General features: G+C 37.8%; 1 protein-coding gene and 3 non-coding genes across 4 annotated transcripts; all 4 read left to right on the top strand.

The window, feature by feature from the left end:
* The first annotated feature begins 1,800 nt into the window (after positions 1-1,800).
* On the top strand, positions 1,801-21,332 carry ncapd2 (non-SMC condensin I complex, subunit D2). Its single transcript, XM_046876955.1, has 32 exons — positions 1,801-1,939; positions 2,276-2,399; positions 3,323-3,398; positions 3,487-3,545; positions 3,632-3,807; positions 5,801-5,946; positions 6,248-6,375; positions 6,532-6,655; positions 7,686-7,833; positions 8,993-9,190; positions 9,263-9,397; positions 9,897-9,984; positions 10,494-10,677; positions 11,119-11,237; positions 11,314-11,520; positions 11,956-12,130; positions 12,289-12,373; positions 12,474-12,610; positions 12,858-12,990; positions 13,102-13,177; positions 13,346-13,543; positions 13,822-13,982; positions 14,082-14,190; positions 15,890-16,013; positions 16,281-16,436; positions 16,589-16,766; positions 17,697-17,791; positions 18,594-18,674; positions 18,826-19,009; positions 19,406-19,547; positions 19,771-19,881; positions 20,982-21,332. Exons 2-32 carry the CDS (start codon positions 2,282-2,284, stop codon positions 21,059-21,061), a joined length of 4,131 nt encoding a protein of 1,376 aa, XP_046732911.1. The 5' UTR covers positions 1,801-1,939; positions 2,276-2,281; the 3' UTR covers positions 21,062-21,332.
* LOC124403494 lies at positions 5,392-5,696 on the top strand. The gene has a single exon (XR_006928910.1). It is a non-coding gene; the product is annotated as a small nucleolar RNA U85 (small nucleolar RNA).
* Positions 8,563-8,879, top strand: LOC124403493. Its single transcript, XR_006928909.1, has one exon. It is a non-coding gene; the product is annotated as a small nucleolar RNA U85 (small nucleolar RNA).
* Positions 10,080-10,400, top strand: LOC124403492. Its single transcript, XR_006928908.1, has one exon. It is a non-coding gene; the product is annotated as a small nucleolar RNA U85 (small nucleolar RNA).
* Positions 21,333-24,733: the final 3,401 nt, after the last annotated feature.

The raw sequence follows: 24,733 nt of genomic DNA, 5'->3' as shown, positions 1-24,733 counted from the left end.
GACAATAATCTGTTTTACCCTAAATAATATTGCCCCATTTAGAAGAAAACTAGCATCCTAACACAATGATTACAGTCAGACTTAAAAAAGTTTAGATTAGTGGTTTATTAATGCTGATTTAGGTCAGAATATTCTTTACTGTATAAACAGAATAAAAAAGTGCTCAGGACAGTTAAATGGCTTAATGCAGCTGTTAATTTGGCTATTAAAGAAGTTGTTGTATTCACCCATTTACACCTTTCAAATGGTCTTGTTTACATGTTTATGAGAATAAAGGCTGTCCTCATCACAGAGACATAGGGACAAACAATGATTGGTAGACCAAATTCATGTATAATTCATAGTACTATGTGAAAAATTTCAAACACAATTTCCAACAATTTTCAAACACAATTTCAACTTTATTTTTAGCAAATAACATCTGTTTAAAGCGTTAAAGAGAAACACTCATGTAGATAAAAATGCTATTCTTCCTAAAGGTGCTAATGGATCTTCTATGTTTTTTGTAATGGCAGATTGGAAGATATAAACTACTTTTTATTAAAACTACAAAATTCATTTTCCGTTATCATATAGACATACTTAAAATTATTACTTTCTAAAAAACTAAATTATTCAGATAAACGTTTGTCAGTCTTGCAAACAAAGTACATTTCAGGTAATATAAAGGAAAAGCAGTATATATTATACAATTATAATAGCATTGATCTCCCTACAATAATTAATTCATTGCACTAATTACTGGAAATTTACACCACTTGAGTACCAAACCTTATTCTGAATGGTTTAACACATCTGCATGCTAATTAAATAGGTCAATGTTAAAGACATAATCCAGTTAAACCCATTTTAGACAGAGGTTATTATAGAAAGAAAAGCAAACACAAATGACTTGAAAACAAACTTGATAAAGTACCATTTTGATTGCTTGGTGAAAAGGTACTATAGATCTTGATAATGTTTAAAGAAAAACCGGGTCATCGGATGGGGACTTATCACCAGATATTGTATGAGTACATTTACAAGTGACTTGTAGGTCTGCATTCCTAAATAACTCTTGGCCATTACGCATAATCTACAGATTAGTGACAACGTTGTACATTTAGAACACATTGCCAGGATAAAATAAATTGAATAAGGGTCTTGGCTGAATAAGGGTTAAGGGTCTACATTTGCTGATAAATGAAAGTAACTCAAAAAAACTAAAAAAAAACTTATGTTCAAAATAAATAAATGATCATATATATATATATATATATATATATATATATATATATATATATATATATATATATAATTTTTTTTTTACATATTTTTTTTTATCCAGAGGCAGTGGTGGAATCAAAGATTTATCCTTGAGAGACTTGTCTCTTATCTCTTATCTTCTGTATCACATCTAATCCACCAGGGAAATTCATTCATTCAGCTCAAGGGATGAGGCTCTGAGTTACTGATCTAGGTTCTTGGGCCCTTGAGCAAGGCCCTTAAATCTCTCTGCTAAATATGATGGTATATGAAAATATGAAATAACGATAAGAAATAATTATACTGTATGGTATATTTGACAAATAAATGCTTATTTGAATGATTCCCCAACTACAAATATTGTTTGTAAATGTATTAATAGTTTCTCAGTCTTGCAAATTATTGTTACACACCTCATTTATTTATTTATTTGTTTGTTTGCTTAGTAGCTGATCGAAATACCTCAGAGAGGTGGGCTGAGTTTTGTTTTCTCATCGCCGCTCTGACGTATAAATTCGCGTGAACAGCGCAGGCTTGTATTTTGCTCGGTGGGCGGAGCGATGACGTACTTCCGTTGGCGCGCTTGTGGTAGAATTCAAAGCCTCGGAGCGGACCGTTGTGTCAGCGCGCTGAGAAACCGTTTTAGCCGAATTTACAACATTGATATGCGCTGAAGTTACCGCGCTCTTTAACAGTAAGTGGAAGTGTATATTAAGGTGTAGATATTTTGTGCTTCTGTGTAGTTATTTGAAACTGTATCGTGTTAATGGCGGGCAGTAGCTCGCTGGAGTTTGGAGCTAGCTTGTGTTTAAATCGGTTTGCGTAGTGTTCGGAATTGAGCGCGTGCAAGCGGCTTTAATGTTAACTATCGGGGCTCTAATGCTTTTACTCCTCTGTATTTAACTTTCTAAATAGATTTACTAGTTCTTTAACTCATTTCGGTTTATTTAGCTAACTATAACTCTGATTAGCTAGTCGGCGTTTTGTGATAGGCCGGACTATGAGAGTTTCGCTGCTGTTGTTTTTGCAGACAGAGATGTCGTGGGACTTCGTCGTGCCTGTTGCTTTGGATGATTTACAGAAATCCGGAGCGATCAATCAGTATGTGGTACAGAGTGTGCTGTCTCCCAAACAACTGCCCTCTCATATCAACAGTGAGTATATTTTACACTTTTTCTTTTTTGTTATGTTTAATATGTACATAATTTACTCTCCAGAATTCCTCAATACCTTGTTTGCTAGATCGGGACCTACATGGCGGTTATTCACCCAGACTTTAACACCTGAAGTAATAAAGGTTTTAGCAGGTTTCAGTTACAAATTAATCACGAGTTATTCTGTGTTGTATAACGAAATGTAATGAAAGTAATTTCCAGAATCTAGCTGCCATTATGGCAGTTTATTATATATATCTCACACACACACACACACACACACACACACACACACACACACACACACACACGTGGACCAACCAGCAGGTCTATTGTTTATATTTTGGTACAAATAAGGAGTCCTGTAATATAGGGGATCTATTTATACTGACACAACATATTTCACTTATTTTTTTTAACCCCTCCAGCTATTCCACATGTCTGTGGGTGTTTTTATTTATTGTTATTGTTCCCATCTTTTGTCAGTGAATGAATGGTGGTTGTTGTTGTTGTTTTTTTTCTCCAATTAAAACTGAGTTTCCCAAGATGTTTTTAATAGGTAAAAATTTCATCATGTTAACTTATGTTTCAAAACATATACTTGTGCTGTTCTTTATGCAGTGTAGCCCAACTGGATGTGTAAGTAGGCTTTTGTTCTTAAGTACAGTAGAGCTGCAGAAGCAGGATTTGATTATTTTATGTGAGGTTTCCATGGCTGGCCAATCAGTGTCTGTGTGGGTTTCTTTCAGATTTTCTGTTTTCCCCAAATTGACCACAATGCCTCTGTCAAACAGAAATGTTTTCTGTCACATAAAGATTCATTATGACACCATGCTATTAATTTGGTTGTGTTGCTGATGAGGGCAATGCTCTAGATAAATAGTTCAGCATTTTCAGCCATGTTTCTTTATTTTCTGTACCAGTCCTTAAAGTTTCTTTGCGAAGTCAGGGCCCGCAATGCATCTTGGAACATTTTGACACGGGCTACAGCGTCCTGCAGTGAGTACAGCACTCATTTTACCAGTTACTCTTACTGAAGCTTGAGCTTTAATCTAAATTGAGCACATGGGCATGATCTCTCTTTTAGGAATTTTCGTACAGTGGATGTGACTTTAAAGGAGGACACTTTGGAGATTCTTATTCAAGGTAAGTTTCAGTGGCTGAGGCTTTCAAAACGAGTCTTGTGGTGTGGTGTCTCCCTTAATCAATCTTTCCCTCCATGTGTTACTTAGTGGTCCAGGGATTGTCTGTTTCTTTGCCACCCCTTCTCCTATCTGGGTCCTTGTCAGCAGCAGAGCGCAAAGAACAGCTCAATGCTGTCAAGATGAGTGTCTTTCTGCTCTGCAAACTCACTGAATATCTGGAGAGTGACTCCTACAGGGAGAGCGTTATTACTGCACCCAGCAAGGTAGTGTATTTAACACTGGTGTCAAAGGAAGTGTCAGTACAAACGTACTTGTGAACCTGTGGGGGATAGGTGTCATATTTTGGTAAAATGATGTCTTTTAAAATGTTTATTCTAGCTTGCCTCCATACCAAACACAATTCACATTGGTATTTTGTCATCTCCATTTTTAAAATCCTGGCTAAAATGGAAGAAAAATAGTGCTCAGCCATAATTGTGCATTAACAAAACAAGTGCCATTAAAATCAATTTGCATTAATTTTGACAGCCCTAATATATATTTATACACAAGAAAATACTACAGAAATAAAATGATAGAAATTATGTTCAATAGGTAGTAAATAAGCAGCTTGTATAGATTTACTGTTCTCTAAAAATAACTCAACATGGAACCATAAGTGTCAAAATAGCTGGCAACAAAAGTGAGTACACCCTAAGGGATAACAGCTGTATGTTGTTTAACCAGGCAAAATCACAAGTCTTAATCTATGTTTGTTTTTGTCTGCTTGACAGGACCATACAAATTTGTGCATCTTGTATTCGAGCAGTTAAATTGTGGTACTTTTGAGTACAATTCTCCCATACTGACCACTGGATGTTGTTCACACAAAATGACACTTTGGACACAGTTTTGATATGTTCACTTGGGTATATGGTGTATTAGGTTAAGGTATGAATTATGTTTTTAGAGGACAGTAAATCTGTACTGATATACAAGCTGCACATTGACCACTCATATACATCAACTTTAATTTCATAAAATGGTTTCTGAAATGTGAGGAGTGTAATCACCTTTTTTATTTTATATATATATATACATACATACAGTACAGACCAAATGTTTGGACACACCTTCTCATTCAAATAGTTTTCTTTATTTTCATGACTATGAAAATTGTAGATTCACACTGAAGGCATCAAAACTATGAATGAACACGTGGAATTATATACATAACAAAAAAGTGTGAAACAACTGAAAAATGTCATATTCTAGGTTCTTCAAATTAGCCACCTTTTGCTTTGATTACTGCTTTGCACACTCTTGGCATTCTCTTGATGAGCTTCAAGAGGTAGTCACCTGAAATGGTCTTCCAACAGTCTTGAAGGAGTTCCCCGAGAGATGCTTGGCACTTGTTGGCCCTTTTGCCTTCACTCTGCGGTCCAGCTCACCCCTAAACCATCTCGATTGGGTTCAGGTCCGGTGACTGTGGAGGCCAGGTCATCTGGCGCAGCACCCCATCACTCTCCTTCTTGGTCAAATAGCCCTTGTAAGCCTTCAGTGTGAATCTACAATTTTCATAGTCATGAAAATAAAGAAAACTCTTTGAATGAGAAGGTGTGTCCAAACTTTTGGTGTGTGTGTGTGTGTGTGTGTGTGTGTGTGTGTGTGTGTGTATATATATATATATATATATATATATATATATATATATATATATATATATATATATATATATATACACACACACACGTGTATGGAGAGAGATTGTGTATGTATGTATGCATATATCTATCTCTCTCACAATTTTGTCATGAGTTAACTCATGATTAATTGCAAATTTTTTTTATGTACAAGTTAGTGTTTGAGCCCAATGATGAGATTTTGGCATCTGTGAGCTGAATGACCGAGGTTGTGCTCTATGATTGGTGGGTAATCTTGGCTGAGCAGTGGAGGCTGACTGCCTTGCTGTAAGGGCCCACCTACAGTACTACTAGCAACCAATCAATATTATTTGCTTCCCAAAGAAATGGGCCTAGCAAATTATTGGAAGCTTACACACACATTCTCTCTCTCTCTCTCTCTCTCTCTCCTCTCTTTATTCTTACAGTAGAGTCACAATTCTGTTTATGGTCTCACAGCTTTGAGCATGTTCTTTGGTAATCTGAGGGCAATATTAAAACATAGGAAATGTTTTTGTTAGAAATGTTTCTGGTTCATGATTTTGACATTTTATACACCAAAAAGAGTTACTGTTGTTGTCTGTGTGTGTTACAGGGACGTAAAAAGGACAAGGCTTGTGGTAAGGGCTTGCTGCATTGGGACCGTGATCGTGAGACGGTGTTGCAGTGTTTGACCCAGTTGCTCCAGTTGGATATTCGTTCTCTTTGGAGCCTATCCCTGGTTGAAGAAGAATTTGTTAGGTGAGACCCACCCCCTTTCTATTTGTTCATTGTTCATTCTGTGCACCAGGAGTTTATTACTGTTTAAGTCTAATGCTTGCACACACATTTGTAGCTTCTGTGGCATAGTCCTGGACTGTCTGACCATGAGTGAATCAAATCACACAATTTTATTTATAATTATGTGATTGTGTGATCTCATTAGCATTTTCAAAAATACAAATGATGCTTAACAGCCCTTTTGTAGGCTGTGACTCTATAACAATTGTGCTAATTATGTGCTGTTTGTATTTCCTGTCTCACTTTTCCCTGGGTTCTGTAGCTGTGTCACATGCTGTTGCTATAAGTTGTTGGAGAATCCCACAATCAGTCACATGAAGAGTAAACCCACACGTGATGCGATCATCCATGTGCTGGGACTGATGGTGAAGAAATACAACCATATGCTCGGTTAGTTTACGTGCACAAGTGCATGGAGAAGGAGTTGCTTAATTTTACATATTTTATGTTTTTATATTTTTGAGAAATACATGTAGATTGAAAATCTGACTGTGATACCAACAGCAAAGAATTTAAGTATCTGCATGATCTGTCTGTGTGTGGCAGGAGCGTGTGTAAAGGTGATTCAGCTGCTACAGCATTTTGAGCAGCTCTCTTCAGTGTGTGCACAGGCAGTGGCTGCCTGGAGTTCGGAGTATGGAATTAAAGCAATTGTTGGAGAGATCATGAGGTACATGTCTATCCAAATGCTAGCTATATTTTAAATATAATTATATATATGTAATACATTATTAAGACTTTTTAAATACTGTTTAACATTGAGAGAAAAATATAGAACTTTTGAGTTTTGCTTTGAATGAAAGTGACTGATTTTAAGTGAAAAGCTTACAACAATGAATGCCAAGCTTAGAAGGTAAAGGTTTGCATAGAAGGATGGGGCTGCCAGTGGTGAGGAAAAGAGGAAGGCCAAGAAGGAGGTTTATGAGGGAAGACATGCAGGTGGCTAATTTGAAAGAGGCAGATGTAGTAGAGGACAGGGTAGTATGGAGATGGAGACCTGCTGTGGTGACCCCTAATGGGAGCAGCCAGAAAAGATAAGATCGTTATATATATATATATATATATATATATATATATATATATATCTCTCTCTCAGAGTAAAGAAAGGACATTAATAAATGCGGTGTGTTGAAGGTTTTAATTTTGGTGGTCAAACAAATGCACACTTCATTAATTACACGTTAATAAAATTAGTGCCGTTAAAATTAATTTGCAATAATTAATGTTAATTTTGACAGCCCGTGTGTGTGTGTGTGTGTGTGTGTGTGTGTGTGTGTGTGTGTGTGTGTGTGTGTGTGTGTGTGTGTGTGTGTGTGTGTGTGTGTGTGTGTGTGTGTGTTAAAATATATATTTAAATAAATATGTTTAAAATATCTCATTTAAAATCTTTTCAGCAATGCTATGTGCATCTGGTTAAATTCAGACAACAGTACCAAAGTAATCTTGTCAATGCAATCTATATAAGGTTCAGTTTGCTATAGCTGATGTATTCAGTTTTATATTGCCTAAATTCTTTTCTCTTCTAATGCTGTTATACTAAATAAAGGTGGGGTATTATTTAAATCTAGAATTATTAGTGTGGAGAGAATAATTCCACTATATTGCATTTTGATGTAATCAGCAAGCTGACGCACAGGTGTCTGTTTGCCTGAGCTTTTCTGTGTATTATATAAATGACTGTGCATTTTGTTTGTTTTAAGAGAGATTGGGCAGAAGTCCAGTGATGAGTTGGCTAGAGAGGGATCTGGTGTAAAGGCCTTCTCTAGCTTTTTATCTGAACTCAGTACCCTGGTTCCTGAAACCATGATCCCTAATATCAGCGTTCTTCTGACACACCTGGATGGAGAGGTCCGTATAAACACACGTGCACGTACACGCAGACATTTTTGTGCACAAATCTTGTATATAAGTCTCCCTGTACTTTTCTACATATCTGTGGTGCCTGATTTTAAAACTTAGTTATTTGCCTCGTATAGGATTTATACACATCACTTTGAGAAAACATTAGCTATTATATTCAACAATTTAGTTAAAATACTCAACTAGAAGAAATAGATTTGCCTCCATTGAATGGTTGGGTATGTAGGCTGCATAGTTGAAAATGCACAATTGTGTTGGATATCTTTGTAATGCTACAGCATCCAAAATCTTTCTGATTAAACAGCTTCATGACCGTGCCCCTGTGTACAGAGGGAGACTTTATCAACACTTGGTAATCTGCGATTAAAAAAAACCCTTAAGAATACATTCTAATTGACCACTTTTAAGGAGAAATTACAAGGCTGACTACACCCCAGGTCTCCTCGCCCAACATCAGTGCCCAACCTTGCTTGTGGCTTAATGAACACACATCCACATTCTAAAATGTAGTGAAAAGCCTTCACAACAAAATTTAAATCTGTTGTATCCCTAATTTATGCCCAAGGATATGATGTTCATCACGTATGTAAATTGTTAGGTTGGTTAGATCATATCTTGAATTAGGATATTAATGTATGAAAAATGCTTTAAGATCTAGTAACAAAGCAGTAAGTACATAGATGAGAACTATTTCACAGATCTTTGACATTGGCATTTGCCCCGTGATGATACCAAGGCGAATGTGAGCTTACTGATTGCGAGTCTGAGTTCTCCTGTGATCCTTTTGGCTGGTAATCTTGACAGGGCAGTGGAGATTTGCTGCTTTGTTGTAAGGGCCAGCCTACAGTCACCAAGCCTCTTCACTCCCTCACTTATCTAAAGGAAAGAGTGAAGTGCATGAGTGGAGGGTGCTGACAGTGTGTGTGTGTGTGTGTGTGTGTGTGTGTGCCGACGCATGTGTGGTCGCAGATGGATTCTCAGCACTTTGCTTTATTCAGTAGGCTCTGAACTGCATCTTTGGTAATCTGAGGGTGACGGCTAAATGTGTTTGTCTCCACAGTCGTGGACCTTATTAGAGATGGTATTCCCAAAAGAAATGCTGACTAAACATAAAATTCCTAATTTATGGTGTCTTGTTCTGTCTTAGAGTTCCAGTTTGCGTGTGGCCATGTGTGAGGTGTTGGGAGAAGTGCTGGTACACGTGTTAACTGGTGATAAATTGGATGATTCCGGACGAGCAGACAGAGACCGCTTCTTCGATACCCTCCAGGAACACGTTCATGATACACATTCACATGTCAGAGCTCGAGTGCTTCAAGTGTACACTCGTATTGTCAACAGCAAAGTAAGTGGAAAAATAAATGTGATGAATCAGTTTTGTAGTAAAAACAGGTGAATAATTTTTTTGCTTTCTCAGGCTTTGCCATTATGTAGATACACTGAAGTGATGGAATTGGCTGTTGGTCGTCTTGGTGATAAGTCAGTTAATGTGTGTAAGAGTGCTATCCAACTTGTGGCTGCTTTCATCGCTCATAATCCCTACAGCTGCAAGGTAAGCTCTAGTAACCTGCTTATATATTGTCTCCTTTAGTCTTGGGGTGTGTTTAATATAAAAAGATTGAAGTTCGTTCATCAGTAGAACGAACTACAGGGGTCTTTTAAGTCCTTTTATATTTTACACATTTTGCAAACGGTCTTGCCTCTGAACACTTGACATTAAGTGTTTTCAGTGATTGCTTTAAGGAGTGTATATTCTTTTGAATTTATTAACTACAATCGATAAAAAACTCATTAATTATGGTAGCATGCATGTAGAACCCCTGATGTTTCAATGGTTTTGTTGTCTGGTGACGGAGTCATTGAAGTTTGCATATTTAAACCCTGCATTAAAATTTATAAATATGGCAGTATCAGTCATGATTGGAAAAGTAATAAACGTCTGATACCTCAAGCGACTCCACTTGGAGGTCCCACAAATAAAATTCAGAGTGTAATAGTTACAATTAGCAGTTAAATTAACAATGTAATCTTGATGTTTCTTGTTTGTTCAGCTTAGCAGTGTGGACTTAAAGAAACCTCTGGAAAAAGAAACTGCTAAGCTCAAAGAAATAAGGGACAACATAAGGGAGAATGCACCAGGTATATGCTTCTGCATTGCTCATGCTAATTTTTTTTTTTTTGTGAATTACAAGAAAAATTAAATCTACATATAGTTGTTCTTCAATATTGAGATTTCCCAATGATGATACCAAGGCGAATGTGAGCTTACTGGAGGCAAGTCTGAGTTCTACTGTGTTCCTATTGGCTGGTAATCTTGACAGGGCAGTTGAGATTTGCTGCTGTGTTGTAAGGGCCAGCCTACAGTCACCAAGCCCCTTCATTTACACTCTTCTCTCGAGAAGTGCTGGGGAGAGGATGAAGGGGCAGACAGAGAACGTGTGTGTGTGTGTGTGTGTGTGTGTGTGTAAGTGTAAGTGTAAGTAAGGACTCGGATAGAATCTCAGCTCTGCTGTGTCCAGTAGCCTATGAACTGCATCTTTGGTAATCTGAGGGTATTTAACTATTGAATGTTTTGGTTTGTTTGTTGTGTGGTTGTTTCCCCTTCTAGCTAATTCTTCTGGGTTCATTTCATTCTGTTTGTGTCTTAGTCCCCATAATTTCAGCATCTGATTTGTGGGCTGCAATGGAGCCGGAGGTCTCGCATACAGTCATAACTCATCTTGCAGCTAGCAGTGACTCGGAGAGGGAGGAAGAGAATGAAGATGAACTTGGCGGCACTGACCGAGACACAGCTGTCCAGATTGCTCAATATCTTAGACACAACAAATACAGGTAACAGAATTAAATAGGATCACCTTGTCTTTTTACGCTTGTGAAGTTCCGTTTGTGGATAAAATCTTAAGCAAATACTTTTTCTGATTTCTTTGTGAAGATGTAGAATCATTAATCATCTAACACTACTCTTATTGGTAGTCAGAATAGTGTTAAACTTTATTTAACCCCCCCAAAATTGCAGATGGGTGTAAAAGTTTGCTTTAAGACCTTTTTGTTTATTATATGTTTGAAGACTGCACAGTGCAGATATACTGTTTTAAGGTAAAACTTCAAGTGGGGGACACCATTTATAGGACACCATTTCATATTTTAAGAATTTATTTACAGGCTGAAAATCTTTTTGATCTTGTTTAAATTTCATATAACAGAACTCACTGGCCTTGTATATGTTAGGAATTTTGGACTGATTTTTCCTCTTTTGTGTTTTTCTATGTCAAGGCAAGCTGTGCGGCTGTGTATGCAGGCCTATTCTCTTTACCCCGAGTCTTCATTCTTCTCTGCTCTGTCCAGTATGAATGAAAAGACGCTCATCAGTACATTGGCATCACTTTTTAAAGGTAAGAATTCTGCTTGATGTACTGTTTCATACAAATACAAATCTTTAGCTCACTTTGAATTTCTCTTTGGTTACAGGCCCTGAGGAGGAACCGGCTGCAGATATTGGAGTGAAGGATCAGCCCCCCACACCACAGAAAGAAGGAGAGGGTGATGAGAAGGAGAGTGAGCTGAAGAAGCAGGAGATGTTGGTTCAGTACCTGAAAGATACAGAGAGCTTTGCCTTACAAGTTGAGCGAGCCATTGCCATCATTAACAAGATGCTGTACTGGAAAACCACTACAGGTAACATTTGTAAATGTACTGGAGAAACTTATTGTAACAAATACAGTGGTGTGAAAGTGTCCTGATTTTAATTTTTTTTTGCATGTTTGTCACACTTTAATGTTTCAGATCATCAAACTAATTTAAATGTTAGTAAAAGATACCAAGAGAACACAACAATTTTTCACACCACTGTAGATAAATCAATTTATGAAGTACCGCAATATGCATATTGAAAATCAATAGCTATACCAAAGAACAATTGTTTGAATGCATTATTATAGTCTAGAGTTTTTGGTGACATGATGACATCTTGTACTTTAGAGTGACTTGTGTTCAACACTGGATATGCTGACTTTCTAAACTGTTGTTCTGTGTTAGTGTAAATGTTTTGAAAGATGTGCCTTTACCATGTGTCTATTAGAAGTAAAATAATCCTCCTTTCTCACACCGCAGTGGTTCAAGAGGCGGTACAGTTCTGTGTTACCGCATGCGAGTTCAGTGTGGCAGACTCATTGTGTGGGGTGAGGAAAATGCTGCCACTGGTCTGGTCCTCTGATGCTGCAGTCAAAGATGCTGTTGTGCAGGCGTACAGGCGCCTCTACCTTAACCCTCAGGGAGACAGCACCAGGTGAGTTATCTGTTTTTGTGAGTGGGTTTCTCACTTTATTTAAAAAAAAAAAAAAAAAAAGTTTGATTGGCTGGGGTTTTCCCTACACTCAATCACAAAATGTATCTGGTATAAATTAGAACAAATGTTAAGTGTCCTCTGTTCTCCCTCCTGGACAGAACTAAGGCTCTTACTCTTGTGGACAGTTTGTCTGAATTAATGGTTGATGCCTCTCTGGGAACCATTCAGTGTTTGGAAGAGATAGTGAGTAACTGATTTATTTGATTACTACGGAGTCCTGTTTTATGGCCAGTCTAGGTGACATACTCTAAGCATCTGTACTTGCTCTTTAATGTGTTTCCAGGTGCAGGAATTTTTCAGCACTGACAGTGCGCTCCAGGCTTCTGTGGTGCAGGTTCTATGGGAAAAATTTTCAGGAAAGAGGGAGTCCTCGGCACCACACAGGAGAGCTGCAGTACTGCTGCTCGGCATGGCCGCACGGTGAGAGATAAATTTCTTTTGGGTAAACACACAATAAATTACTTTAGCTTAATTTGTTAATAATGCATTCCCTTTTCTCTCAATTACATTACTGCACCTTGAATACTGTTTTTAATCACAGACAGAATTTTCTCATGATTGGATGGTACTATTACACACTTTTCTCCGCTAAAATCAGGGGTGATCTTTTTAGCTGTCCCACAGTATAACAGTACTTGTACCTTTAGATGGCATTTTTTGTGTGTAGAGCTGAGCGGGAAGTTGTTCTTGGCAACCTGGACACACTCTGTTCTGTTGCGTTGGGAGAGAAGGTGACTGAGGATTACTTGCTGGCCAGAGACACTGTGATCACTATCACCAATATTACTGACCACATAAGGGTATGTTCACATGTAACATTCATATACCGTGAATTGTTCACACATCATTTTTGATTAGACATTGTGCTGTGTATACAAAATGATTTTACAAAACTGTCGTCTTTGTTATAGCAATCGAAAGGACCTGCATTTAGGCTACCAATGGACCACCATCTCTTCAGCTGTCTGACCCAGGCTGTTGCTGATGGTACATACATACATATTAGTTGCTGTCTGATGAAGCTACTAGACTGAATGCTAGATACTGAACCCAGATAAAGAAACTGAATACTTTGAAATCAAAAGACCTCAATATCAAAGTTGATTACCTTTTGTATAATTACAAACAATGACTATCCTCCTGACTCCTTTACAGGTGTGATATTGTCTGACCCTCACTGGCAGACTTTTATGGAGCAGGCTGTACGCCTCATCTACTTTCTTGCTGAGTCACCTGATCAGCTATGTGCTCGCCTCCTACAACGCTCTGCTCATCTTCTGCTGGAACAGATAACTGAGTGTGGAGAACATTCACAAATGTCTGAAGGCTCCCAGGACCCCCAGGAACAGAAAGGTAGAATAAAATTTGGATGGTCCTCGGTTTACATTTATATCTTAATACATTTCCCAAATGTTTGCGTTTGAAGCGGTTCATTTTCTAAAGTTGAATATTGTTCGTTTGCTCACTATCCAGTGGCTTGCTTTTCCTAATCAAAATCTTCTAGAGCATTTAAGAGCTTCTAGAGTTTAATTATAGTAATGCTCGTTTAAATTAATTATTGTTTTCTTACTTTGTAATCAGTCCCTTCTAACACCTTCACTCTTTGTCGCTCTCTCATTCTCTGCACGCAGTAAACTGTTTGAGTCTGGCGCAGCTGTTCTCTCTGTGTGGCTTCGTGGCCTTTTGGCAGGTATCTCATCTGGAGAGAAGTGTGAGTGCTGCGCTGCGGCGGCGGAGAGGAGAGAAGGAAGAGAAAGAAGAGAGGGAGAAAAAGCCTAAGAACAAAAACAAGGTTTTTTTTTATAAATATGCTGATTCTTGGCACACAGAATTGTGATCCTGATAATTACAGCCCTGATGCTTAACAAAAATATTTATTCTCATACGGCAGGAAGCCAATGACAGCTGTGTGGAGGAAGAGCTTGGTTTGACTGGTGCCTCAGCAGAGGACACTGAGGCAGAGTTCATACGTAAAATCTGTGAAACAGAACTTTTAGCCGGTGAGCAATATCTTCCTCATGTACACTCGCAATCAGAAATATTCAACCCCCTCACCTCAATAGACAATACAATGATGTTAAAGAAAGATAATGAAAATACATGGTAAAAAATAAACTTGTGAAATAACAAACAATATTTATTGATACAAGTTATTTTGACAACAGAAGTTGACTTAACTTTGAAGTTCAAATGAAAATTGTAAATCTTGTAACACATGAGCATGTGCAGTATTATTCAACCCCAGCTTCAGTACCTTGTGGAGCGCCCTTTAGTTTTTATAACTTCTAGCAAGCGTTTTCGATAAGTGCTGACAGGCTTCTTACACCTCTCAATTGGAATTTTTGCCCATTCTTCACGTGCAAAAGCCTCAAACTCGGTGATGTTTGACGGCTTCCGTGCTGCAACTGCCTTCTTCAAATCCCACCAAAGATTTTCAATTGGATTTAAACCTGGTGGCTGAGAAGGACACTCCAGCATCTTTTTTCCAACCAAGCTTTTGTTGAATTGAAAGTGTGCTTGGGATCATTGTCTCGCTGGAAGATCCAATGATCACGGTTTAATTTGTCAACAGAAGGCATCATGTTCTTTTTCAAAATGACCTGGTATTTCTGGGAATCCATGATGCCAGGTACACAATCAAGATTGCCAGTTCCTGCCGCAGAAAAACAGCCTCACATTATTGACCCACCTCCGTGCTTGACCGTAGGGATGGTATTTTTCTGGTCATAAGCCTGACCTTTTGCACACCAGACATACCGCTGGTCCATATGTCCAGAAAGTTCCAGTTTGGTTTCATCAGTCCATAGAACTGTCTCCCAGAACTCTATTTTTATCCAAATTCCTCCTGATGTTCCTTGAGGTCAAGAATGAAGTGCGTCTTGGGGTCCGGCTATGAAATCCTTGATTATTCAGTGCACGTCTTATAGTTGCCACTGAAGCACTTGTACCAGCCTTCATCATGTCATCCTGTAGCTGTCTTGCAGTCACACGGGGTTTTTCTTAGCTGTCCTGACTAAGTTGCTAAGGGCCCTTGATGAAATTGTGAGCTTTCTTCCACGGCCAGGCAGGTTTGCAGCTGTTCCATAAGTTTTAAACTTCCTTATAATGCTCCCAATGGTGTCTCTTGGAATGTTAAATCTTTTGGAAATCTTCTTATACCCAAAGCCCTTCAGATGTGATGAAATAATCTCCTCTCTCAGCTTTTGTGGAAGCTCCTTTGTCTTTCCCATGATTACAACTCACCTTGAACACCTTCATGGTCGGGGTTTATATATGCATCACAGCTGAAGCAAATGAAGGATCGTTATAGAGTTCCCAACGACTTAATGATGATTTGGCTCCACTTCAGGCCATAAAAACTGTCAAAGCTTTAAAAACATTATGTAGGGGTTGAATAATTGTGACATGGCGATCTTAACAAAATATACTGTTACACACAAATACTACATCATACAATTTCTGTGTTGATTTTATGTTTCACTAAACTCATTAAGAAGCCATCCAAAGCAGAATCCTGCACTTTGAAAATATTTTTATTTATAAATCCTTAAAACTCTCTAGGGGTTGAATATTTCTGATTGCAAGTGTAGCTACAATCTTTTTTTTGTGTGTGTGTCTCATGTATGGTAATAATCTGAATAAATTATATTAATGCAATATTAATTAAATTCTATTAATGCCCCCCCACACTTTGTGCAGAAGGGAACATGCTCAGTGTATTTCTGCCCTTGTTGGTGAAGGTGTGCAGCTCACCTGGCCGATATTCTCATACCCAACTCACCACTGCTGCCTGTCTCGCTCTATCCCAGTTTATGATGATCAGGTAAATCATAAACTTTTAACAGGCTGAAATTGAGCAATTAAAATTGAGTGCTTGACATGGTCATGACCATTAAGAAACACTACAGAATAAAGTTTTACCAGAATTATTATTAGTCTTTGCAATTGCTGTTTTAATGGGAGAGTAAAGATTTCTGATTGCGTATTTACTCTAAATAATCTTTCCCCATGTCGTTTCTCCACCCCCCCCCCCCCTTTTTTTTTTCTTTTTTTCTTTTTTTTTTTTTTTTTAAATAATACACCAACTCAGTCCAGCAGTGTGTAAGGATAATATCCGTTTACTCTTCACTGTGTTGGAGAAATCTCCTCTCCCAGTTGTCAGATCAAATGCCATCATTGCCCTTGGAGACCTGACTGTTCGCTTTCCCAACATTCTGGAACCCTGGACCCCCAACTTGTATGCCAGGTATGTTAACCTGTATAGAATTTTTGTTACACTTTTACCCATGTCCTTCACTTTGACAGGGTTATACAGCTTTACTCACTGCAAAGCACGACATTTTCTTACCTGCACGGTGAGTTGTAACACTATTGTTTCATATTAAATGTGTCTTAAAGGCTGTGTGATGAAAATGTGTCGGTGCGCCTGACGGCCATCACAGTTCTGACCCAGCTGGTGCTAAAGGATGTGATGAAGGTCAAAGGTCAGGTCAGTGAGGTTGCTGCACTTTTACTGGACCCTGAGCCACATATTGCCAACCTTGCAGTCAACTTCTTCAATGAACTCTCTGCAAAGGTAGGCACTTACACTAACATAAACTTGGTAATTTAGCATGATTATTAAGTACCGTAATTTCCGGACTATAAAGCGTACCCATATATAAGCGGCACCCCTGAATTTTACAAATATTTTAATTTTAAACATAAATAAGCCTGTCATACGTAATACACCTGTCTATAAGCCACAGGTGTCTACACTAAAACTAATGAACTTTATACAGGCTTTAACAACAGTGTTTGTTACACGGGTGAAATATGTTGTGGCTCCTTTAAGAGCAGAGAGGCATTTTGGGAATAGCCTGCCGCCGCTTTTTCCGGTATTACTGCATGTGTGCAAGACCGAGGAATATGTCATTATTTTCTGATGCAAGTTTCTTTGACTAACCCGTAACGCCGTTGCCAAGAAAAATAAAAAAGCACGAGTTTTGGAAACCTGTCTGTGCTTATATGATTTCTGTTGCAACTGGAGTTAGTGAGCTTTCCCTTCACCCTGTCTCAAAGCGCTACAACGGCTTTTATCTAAACAGTAGCCTACCAAGAAAGTCATTGTTCACCGTTTTCCTCCTTCCTTTCACAACAATTTCTCTCAGGAGTTTTTCTTTTGGCATCGTCGTGCGTTTTTAAAAAAAGTTTCTTCTCCCGATGCCATGCAGCTCAGAACACAGGTGAGGTGCTTGTGGTGGCTTTTTTTTTTCTTCTTTTTTTTCTTTCCGTTTCATTGGTCTTATGGTATGGGGTTCAGTTTTTTGGCTTAAAGTTTGTGAAACCGGGAAAAACCCAGGAAAAATTCATAAAATAAGCCGCGGGGTTTAAAATGTGGGGAAAAGTAGCGGCTTATAGTCCGGAAAATACGGTAATCTAATACAGGGTCTTTTGATGTGGTCATTCATATCAAGATTCAAATGTACCAAAGTTGTGCTTCTTTTTTTTTTTTTGCTTTTCTCAGGATAATGCTATCTATAATCTACTGCCTGACATTATCAGCAGACTGTCAGATCCAGAGAGAGGGATGCAAGAGGAGGACTTCAGCACAATTATGAAGTAAAACAAACAAACAAATAAATAAATGAGACTAAATTAAGTCAACGCAACACACAATTTTTCATGTTATTCGAGCAATTTCTTTACTCAAATATAACTCCAGCGAAAACAAATTTTAAGCACTAAACATTTGTTTTACTGATGCGGATGAATTTTCAAATCGAACACCAAAATCTGCCAAGATTCTTCTTCTTTATTGACCATTCTTAAGTAGAGCATTACTGCGATCTACTGTGGTAATGAATCAGAGACTTGTATCCCTATTCCCAAGATTAAAAATAATTACGCAATGATGCTTACATTCGGCAATTAAAATCATCCATGTAGAAACAGTAAATGGTCCATTTGTTGTACTGATAATTTGCATCATTTAAAACACCATAATTAGTTAAAGATTTACAGAAATATTTTGTCTTTATGCTCTATGTTGAGTATGAGGGGGAAAATAGGAAGACCATGGGGGAGGTTTATAGATGTGGTAAGGGGAAGACATGCAGGTAGTTGGTTTAAAAGGGACCGAGTCTTATGGAGGCAAATGATCTGCTCTGGGGACCCCTAATGGGAGCAGCCAAAAGAAGCAGCAGCTCTATGTTGGGTTTGGTTTAACCAATAATCAACACATTTGTATTAAGCATCCATTTTTGTCCATGGCTATGTTGATTAGAGTATTAAAGTAAAGTATTAAAAACTTAAAGTATTAATTTAAGGTACATTTTATGACTATAAATGTGCATTTAAGTTGCGGTTAAATATTTTAATCGATTGACAGCCCGTGTGTGTAAAATTTGTCTTTTTTCGATAGGCAACTCTTTTCTTACATAACTAAAGAGCGACAGACAGAAAGTTTGGTGGAGAAGCTCTGTCAGCGTTTCAGAACTGCGAAGTGAGTAGTTACAATAGTTTGTTTTCCCATCCACTACATATGAATATGAATGAGTAACGTGTTAATATTTTAGCTAAGCGCTGTATTTCATTGATTCTGTGATTTAATAAAGAGAGAAAAAAACAAACCTTCTATATGTTTGATTTTGCAGGACCGAGCGACAGTGGGCAGATCTGGCTACATCGTTGTCACTGCTCTCGATGTGTGAGCGAGGCTTTAAGAAGTTGCAGGAGTGCTGGGAGTGTTACAGTGATAAACTTACAGAGGATGCAGTTTACCAACCTTTGCTCTCCATCTTGGCCAAACTTCGGCGCAGAGCCAAGCCTCAGTTTAAGGTACTGAAGATGCCACATCTTAGTTGTAGGTGGCCTTTTTTAATTTTTTTTTTTTTAAGAAAAAAATGCAACTCACTTGGTGTGTTTTTGACTTCCAGCTCAGGCTGGCAGGTCTTATGGTCTGGGGGGGAAAGTCTGAAAAGTCTTCATCTTAGCACTTACCTGCATACTTCCTAATATAAATCTCAGCTGATGTTATACGTTGTGTATTTGCATAATGTCCAAATATTTTTATTTATTTATTTATTTATTTTTAACCATATGCAGAGTAATAAGTTTCATCAGACTTTTACCATTCAAACTTTGTGAAATGCCACATTGATAATGGTTTGATGCATCTTCAGATTTGAATTATGTGGAAATGTAATTCTTATTGCTTATCCTATAATGGCACAGGCTCAAGTGGAGGAGTTTGAGAAAAAGTTAACAGCGGTCCATACAAAAGGTCTGGAAAACGTACAAAATGAGGAAAGAGAGCAGCAAATAGAGGAGCAGAAAAACACTCCTGTGCCTAAAAGTGCTCGCAGACCGACACGAGGTAAAACATCACATTGTTGTCTTTCAAAGCATTTCTCTCACACACTATAAATAAGTTATATGGACCCTGTTAACTGTGTGGAAACATTTTGCCTATTGCATGTCTCCAACCTTTTGTAATGTTCTTATATACCTGCTACTGTGTGTTTTATTTATTTTCCTTTCTTTGTCCATTTTTTAAACCTGTCACTGTTTCTATATAACATTTTCTTGTCTCATTGCAGGTCGCGGGAAGTCCAAAATGGATGACAGTGACTTGGTAACCCCCAAAACCTCCCGTGCTCGCCCCAAAAAAATTATCACCTTTAGCAGTGATGAGGAAGAGGAGGAAGAAGGTAAGATGGCAGGGCAGAGTCTACTGGTGGCTGTTAATAAATTAATCAACTCCCCTAAGGGGGCTGAAAAACTTTTGCTCTAAAAAAAAAAAAAAAAGGTTTGCAGCGTGCGTGATGAACAGCTGAAAACAGGCTCATGTTAAAGTATTATTTTATATTTAGTTTACCAGAAGACTGTATTCACAGTATATTCTCAGTCAACCTAAAACCATTTTTATGTAGTTTAGTATAGTATAAAAATAGCAAGACAAACATGACCAAAACAAATAATAGTCCCAGTGTTTTTAGTGTCCTGAAGTGCTTTGTGAAAAGGTGGGTAGGTTTTTAATCTTTGTTTGAAGAAATCAACTGACTCAGCTTTTCTTACAGCCTGAGGAAGTTCATTTCACACCTGGTTGAATTGAGTAATTGTGGGTTCAGTCGAGCAGTGATTTTAAGGCTTGCAGACCAAGAGCAGAGTGTGAGGGCTTTAAGATGTGTGGATGATATTTTTTAGTTTTTTTTACTTTCCAACCATCCAATTTATATAAAATATAATACAATATTATTTAGTTTTTAAAGAATACTGTTTATTAGTGAAGATAAGCATCTATCATATGTGATTTAAAACTTTGTAGAATAGCTAAATTATATATGCATAGATTAAATATAGAAACATTGAAAACGAGCATTTGAACACAGTAAAGCCGAAGTAAATCACGTTACTGTTGTAGTAGACAAACGCTATAAAAAGATGCATAATTCTGTACGGTATGTTATTTTCACAAGCGGCTGTGTTATCTTGACGCTGCGCTAACCCCTGACTTGAGCAGCCTAACTTCATCTGATAACCGCACTTGTTGACAACGAATTTTATTAACGATTAGTTGTTGCAGCTCGTCTGTATTAATGGAGAGTCCTGTGCTTAGCATTGGTATGAAATGCAGTGATATTATCTCAGCTGCTATGGAAGGACTGATTCTATTTAAAAAGAAATTCATTCTGGATCTCGGCAGGTGTTTGTGGTAAACCTGTGCTATTTGTAAACTTGGTGCTTAATTAATGTCTGTCATACAAATCATTCTATTTTTTTTCAATTACTGATTATGGGTTCTTTTTAGATGCTGTCATGGAAGAGAGTGAGACTCCAAAAGTCACCACACCCATCTCACGTACCCGACGCACTCGTCTACGCCACTAGTCCTCTTCTTTCTCTACTTTTTAACCCTCTTTTTATCTTTTAATATTTCTTTATTCTGTCCATTCTGAATGCACTATTTTCATGCTTTCTTTTTCAGTTTCACTTTTTTTCTTTTTTTTTTTTCTTTTTTATTAAATCCATGCTTTTATAAAATGTTAATATACAAGACAAATCTGCAATTTTGTAACATATTTTTGCTAGACTGCATCATTATTACTATAATTTGGAATAATGACCTTTTAAAAAAAAAAAAAAACAGCTTAAAAGGAAATGGTTTTGTTTCTTTGCAACTATTGCAATTACCAATATAACATCTCAACATTCACAAATATACATTTCTGACATTCAAAAACCAAACAAAAACAAATCAGTGACCAATATAGCCACCTTTCTTTGCAAGGACACTCAAAAGCCTGCCATCCATGGATTCTGTCAGTGTTTTGATCTGTTCACCATCAACATTGCGTGCAGCAGCAACCACAGCCTCCCAGACACTGTTCAGAGAGGTGTACTGTTTTCCCTCCTTGTAAATCGCACATTTGATGATGGACCACAGGTTCTCAATGGGGTTCAGATCAGGTGAACAAGGAGGCCATATCATTAGATTTTCTTCTTTTATACCCTTTCTTGCCAGCCACGCTGTGGAGTACTTGGACGTGTGTGATGGAGCATTGTCCTGCATGAAAATCATGTTTTTCTTGAAGGATGCAGACTTCTTCCTGTACCACTGCTTGAAGAAGGTGTCTTCCAGAAACTGGCAGTAGGACTGGGAGTTCAGCTTGACTCCATCCTCAACCCGAAAAGGCCCCACAAGCTCATCTTTGATGATACCAGCCCAAACCAGTACTCCACCTCCACCTTGCTGGCGTCTGAGTCGGACTGGAGCTCTCTGCCCTTTACCAATCCAGCCACGGGCCCATCCATCTGGCCCATCAAGACTCACTCTCATTTCATCAGTCCATAAAACCTTAGAAAAATCAGTCTTGAGATATTTCTTGGCCCAGTCTTGACGTTTCAGCTTGTGTGTCTTGTTCAGTGGTGGTCGACTTTCTGCCTTTCTTACCTTGGCCATGTCTCTGAGTATTGCACACCTTGTGCTTTTGGGCACTCAGTGATGTTGCAGCTCTGAAATATGGCCAAACTGGTGGCAAGTGGCATCTTGGCAGCTGCACGCTTGACTTTTCTCAGTTCACGGGCAGTTATTTTGCGCCTTGGTTTTCCACACGCTTCTTGCGACCCTGTTGACTATTTTGAATGAAACGTTTGATTGTTCGATGATCACGCTTCAGAAGCTTGGCTATTTTAAGACTGCTGCATCCCTCTGCAATATATCTCACTATTTTTGACTTTTCTGAGCCTGTCAAGTCCTTCTTTTGACCCATTTTGCCAAAGGAAAGGAAGTTGCCTAATAATTATGCACACCTGATATAGGGTGTTGATGTCATTAGACCACACCCCTTCTCATTACAGAGATGCACATCACCTAATATGCTTAATTGGTAGTAGGCTTTCCAGCCTATACAGCTTGGAGTAAGACAACATGCATAACGAGGATGATGTGGTCAAAATACTCATTTGCCTAATAATTCTGCACTCCCTGTATATATATATAATATATATGGGAAACTTTACCTCAGAGAGTGTGGAGAACCTACCATTTACAACAACAAACTGATAATGACCAGTCAGATAAAACCCAAGCAAGGGAAGAGCCGTTTCCTTTATTCCAACATTTTCTAGTCTAACAAGTAGGATATTATGATCGATTGTGTCACAAGCTGCACTAAGGTCAAGCAAAACAAAGTAAGAAGACAAAACCCTGATCAGAGGCCAATAGCAGGTTTTTTACCACTTAAACTAGCCCCGTCTCTGTGCTATGATGAGGCCTAAATCCTGACTTAAACATTTCAAAAATGTTATTCTTTACTAGATGTGAGCATAACTGCTGTGCTACAACCTTTTCCAAAACTTTGGATATAAAGGGAAAGTTTAATATTGGCCTATTGTTAGACAGCTGACAAGGGTCAAGGTCAGATTTTTCTTGATTATGGGATTGATAACTGCCAGTTTGAAGGATTTAGGTACATAACCAGTGCTGATGGTAGCGTTTATAATTGTTAAAACAGGTTCAATGACTCCTGGAATGATCTGTTTGAAGAAACTTGTAGTCAGGGGATCGAGAACACATGTTGATCATTTTGATCAGGAAATAATTGAAATTGTCATTCTCATAAATAGGAGTAAAACTTTGTAATTAATTGTCTGTTATAATTACACTGCTGTCTACAGGGTTATTTATAAAATAGTTTGGATTAATAACAGTCATCTGGATTTTTTGCCAGATGATTAGACTTTTCTATTGAAAAAGTAAATGAAATCTTTTCTTCCTATTGATAGTTTGCATAGTGCTTTTATTTCCTGTTAATTTTGCTACCGTACTGAAATAAAAATCGACGTTTATGCTTATTTTCTATGAGGGTGGAGAAACGTTGGTTTAGCAGCACTGAGAGCTTTTATATAACTCAGGAGACTCCAATTGCATACTAGTTAAAATACTGTCAATTTGGCTTGACGCCAATTACATACTAATTTCTGAGTGGTCTATTTTAAAGTGCATGTATGATCATTATACCACAATGCAAATTTCCCTAATCATTGTAGTTTTAAGGGGAGCTACATCATACATTGATCGTAGGCATTCCGTGGCCTAGTCGAGCCCTGCAGCGTCAGACGGAGATCGAATTAATGTTGATATCTCCGGAAGATTATTGATAAAACTCGCTGCTGTAGTTGAAGTGAATGTACACTTAACATGGTAATGCGGTAACACTGTACTTATGCTATAACTGTGGCAAATTTAAAAGAGATAAAATAATAAAAGAGATGAGGAAATGAACTAAAATAGCTCCAGACAGTGGAATTATGATTATATATATTTTTTTATCGAATCCAAATTTTAATATTAAATCAAGAGTGTGTCCACCACTATGAGTGGGTCCTATAACATTTTGATGAATTCCTACTGAATCTAGAATGGCCACAACTTCTGTTTTTAAGGGGTCTTTCTGATTATCAAAGTGAATATTAAAGTCGCAAACAATTAATGCTTTGTTTAAAGTAGTAGCCAAGTTTGTGGTGAAATCTGCAAATTTTAAGAGAAAATCAGAGTAGTGCCCTGGGGGTCTAACAATAATACTCTACTAGACCTGCTTTCGGACGCTAAATATTTAATGTTGGTGTAAAGAACTTCGAATGTGTTACATTTGTGTTTATCTTTTTGTCTTACACTTAGATTATTATTATAAATAGCTGCGACTCCGCCTCCTCAGCCATCTAGACTGGCCAGGAGAACTAGATTAATTTGAAGCTACATATTTATTTGGTTTATTTGACGTTTCTGTCAAACACATTAAACTTCTGGTCGGTAATAATTTTGTTTATATTCAGCGCTTTTGACATGAGAGATCTAATATTCAACAAAACTATCATTAGATCAGAGCTGCTGGCTGTGCATTCAGTCATGGGCGTAAATTTCATTTAACAGTAGGGGGGGACAATTAATAGAAAATTTCTCATGAGCAATTTTTGAGGGGGGGGGGGGCACAAATAATACAGTCAAATTGTACTTACAGTATAAAGACACAGTACATTATTATTGTAGCATGGAGACTG

The sequence above is a fragment of the Silurus meridionalis genome, chromosome 20 (genome assembly GCF_014805685.1).
Source record: "Silurus meridionalis isolate SWU-2019-XX chromosome 20, ASM1480568v1, whole genome shotgun sequence".
NCBI classification, from domain to species: domain Eukaryota; kingdom Metazoa; phylum Chordata; class Actinopteri; order Siluriformes; family Siluridae; genus Silurus; species Silurus meridionalis.
This window is presented reverse-complemented; position numbering and strand designations above follow the sequence as displayed.

Coding starts and splice junctions, on each gene's coding strand:
- ncapd2 (XM_046876955.1), top strand. CDS start 2,282: ATGTCGTGGGACTTCGTCGTGCCTGTTGCTTTGGATGATTTACAGAAA. Junction 5,947..6,247: donor GTTGAAGAAGAATTTGTTAG/GTGAGACCCACC, acceptor TGGGTTCTGTAG/CTGTGTCACATGCTGTTGCT. Junction 9,191..9,262: donor CTCGTATTGTCAACAGCAAA/GTAAGTGGAAAA, acceptor TTGCTTTCTCAG/GCTTTGCCATTATGTAGATA.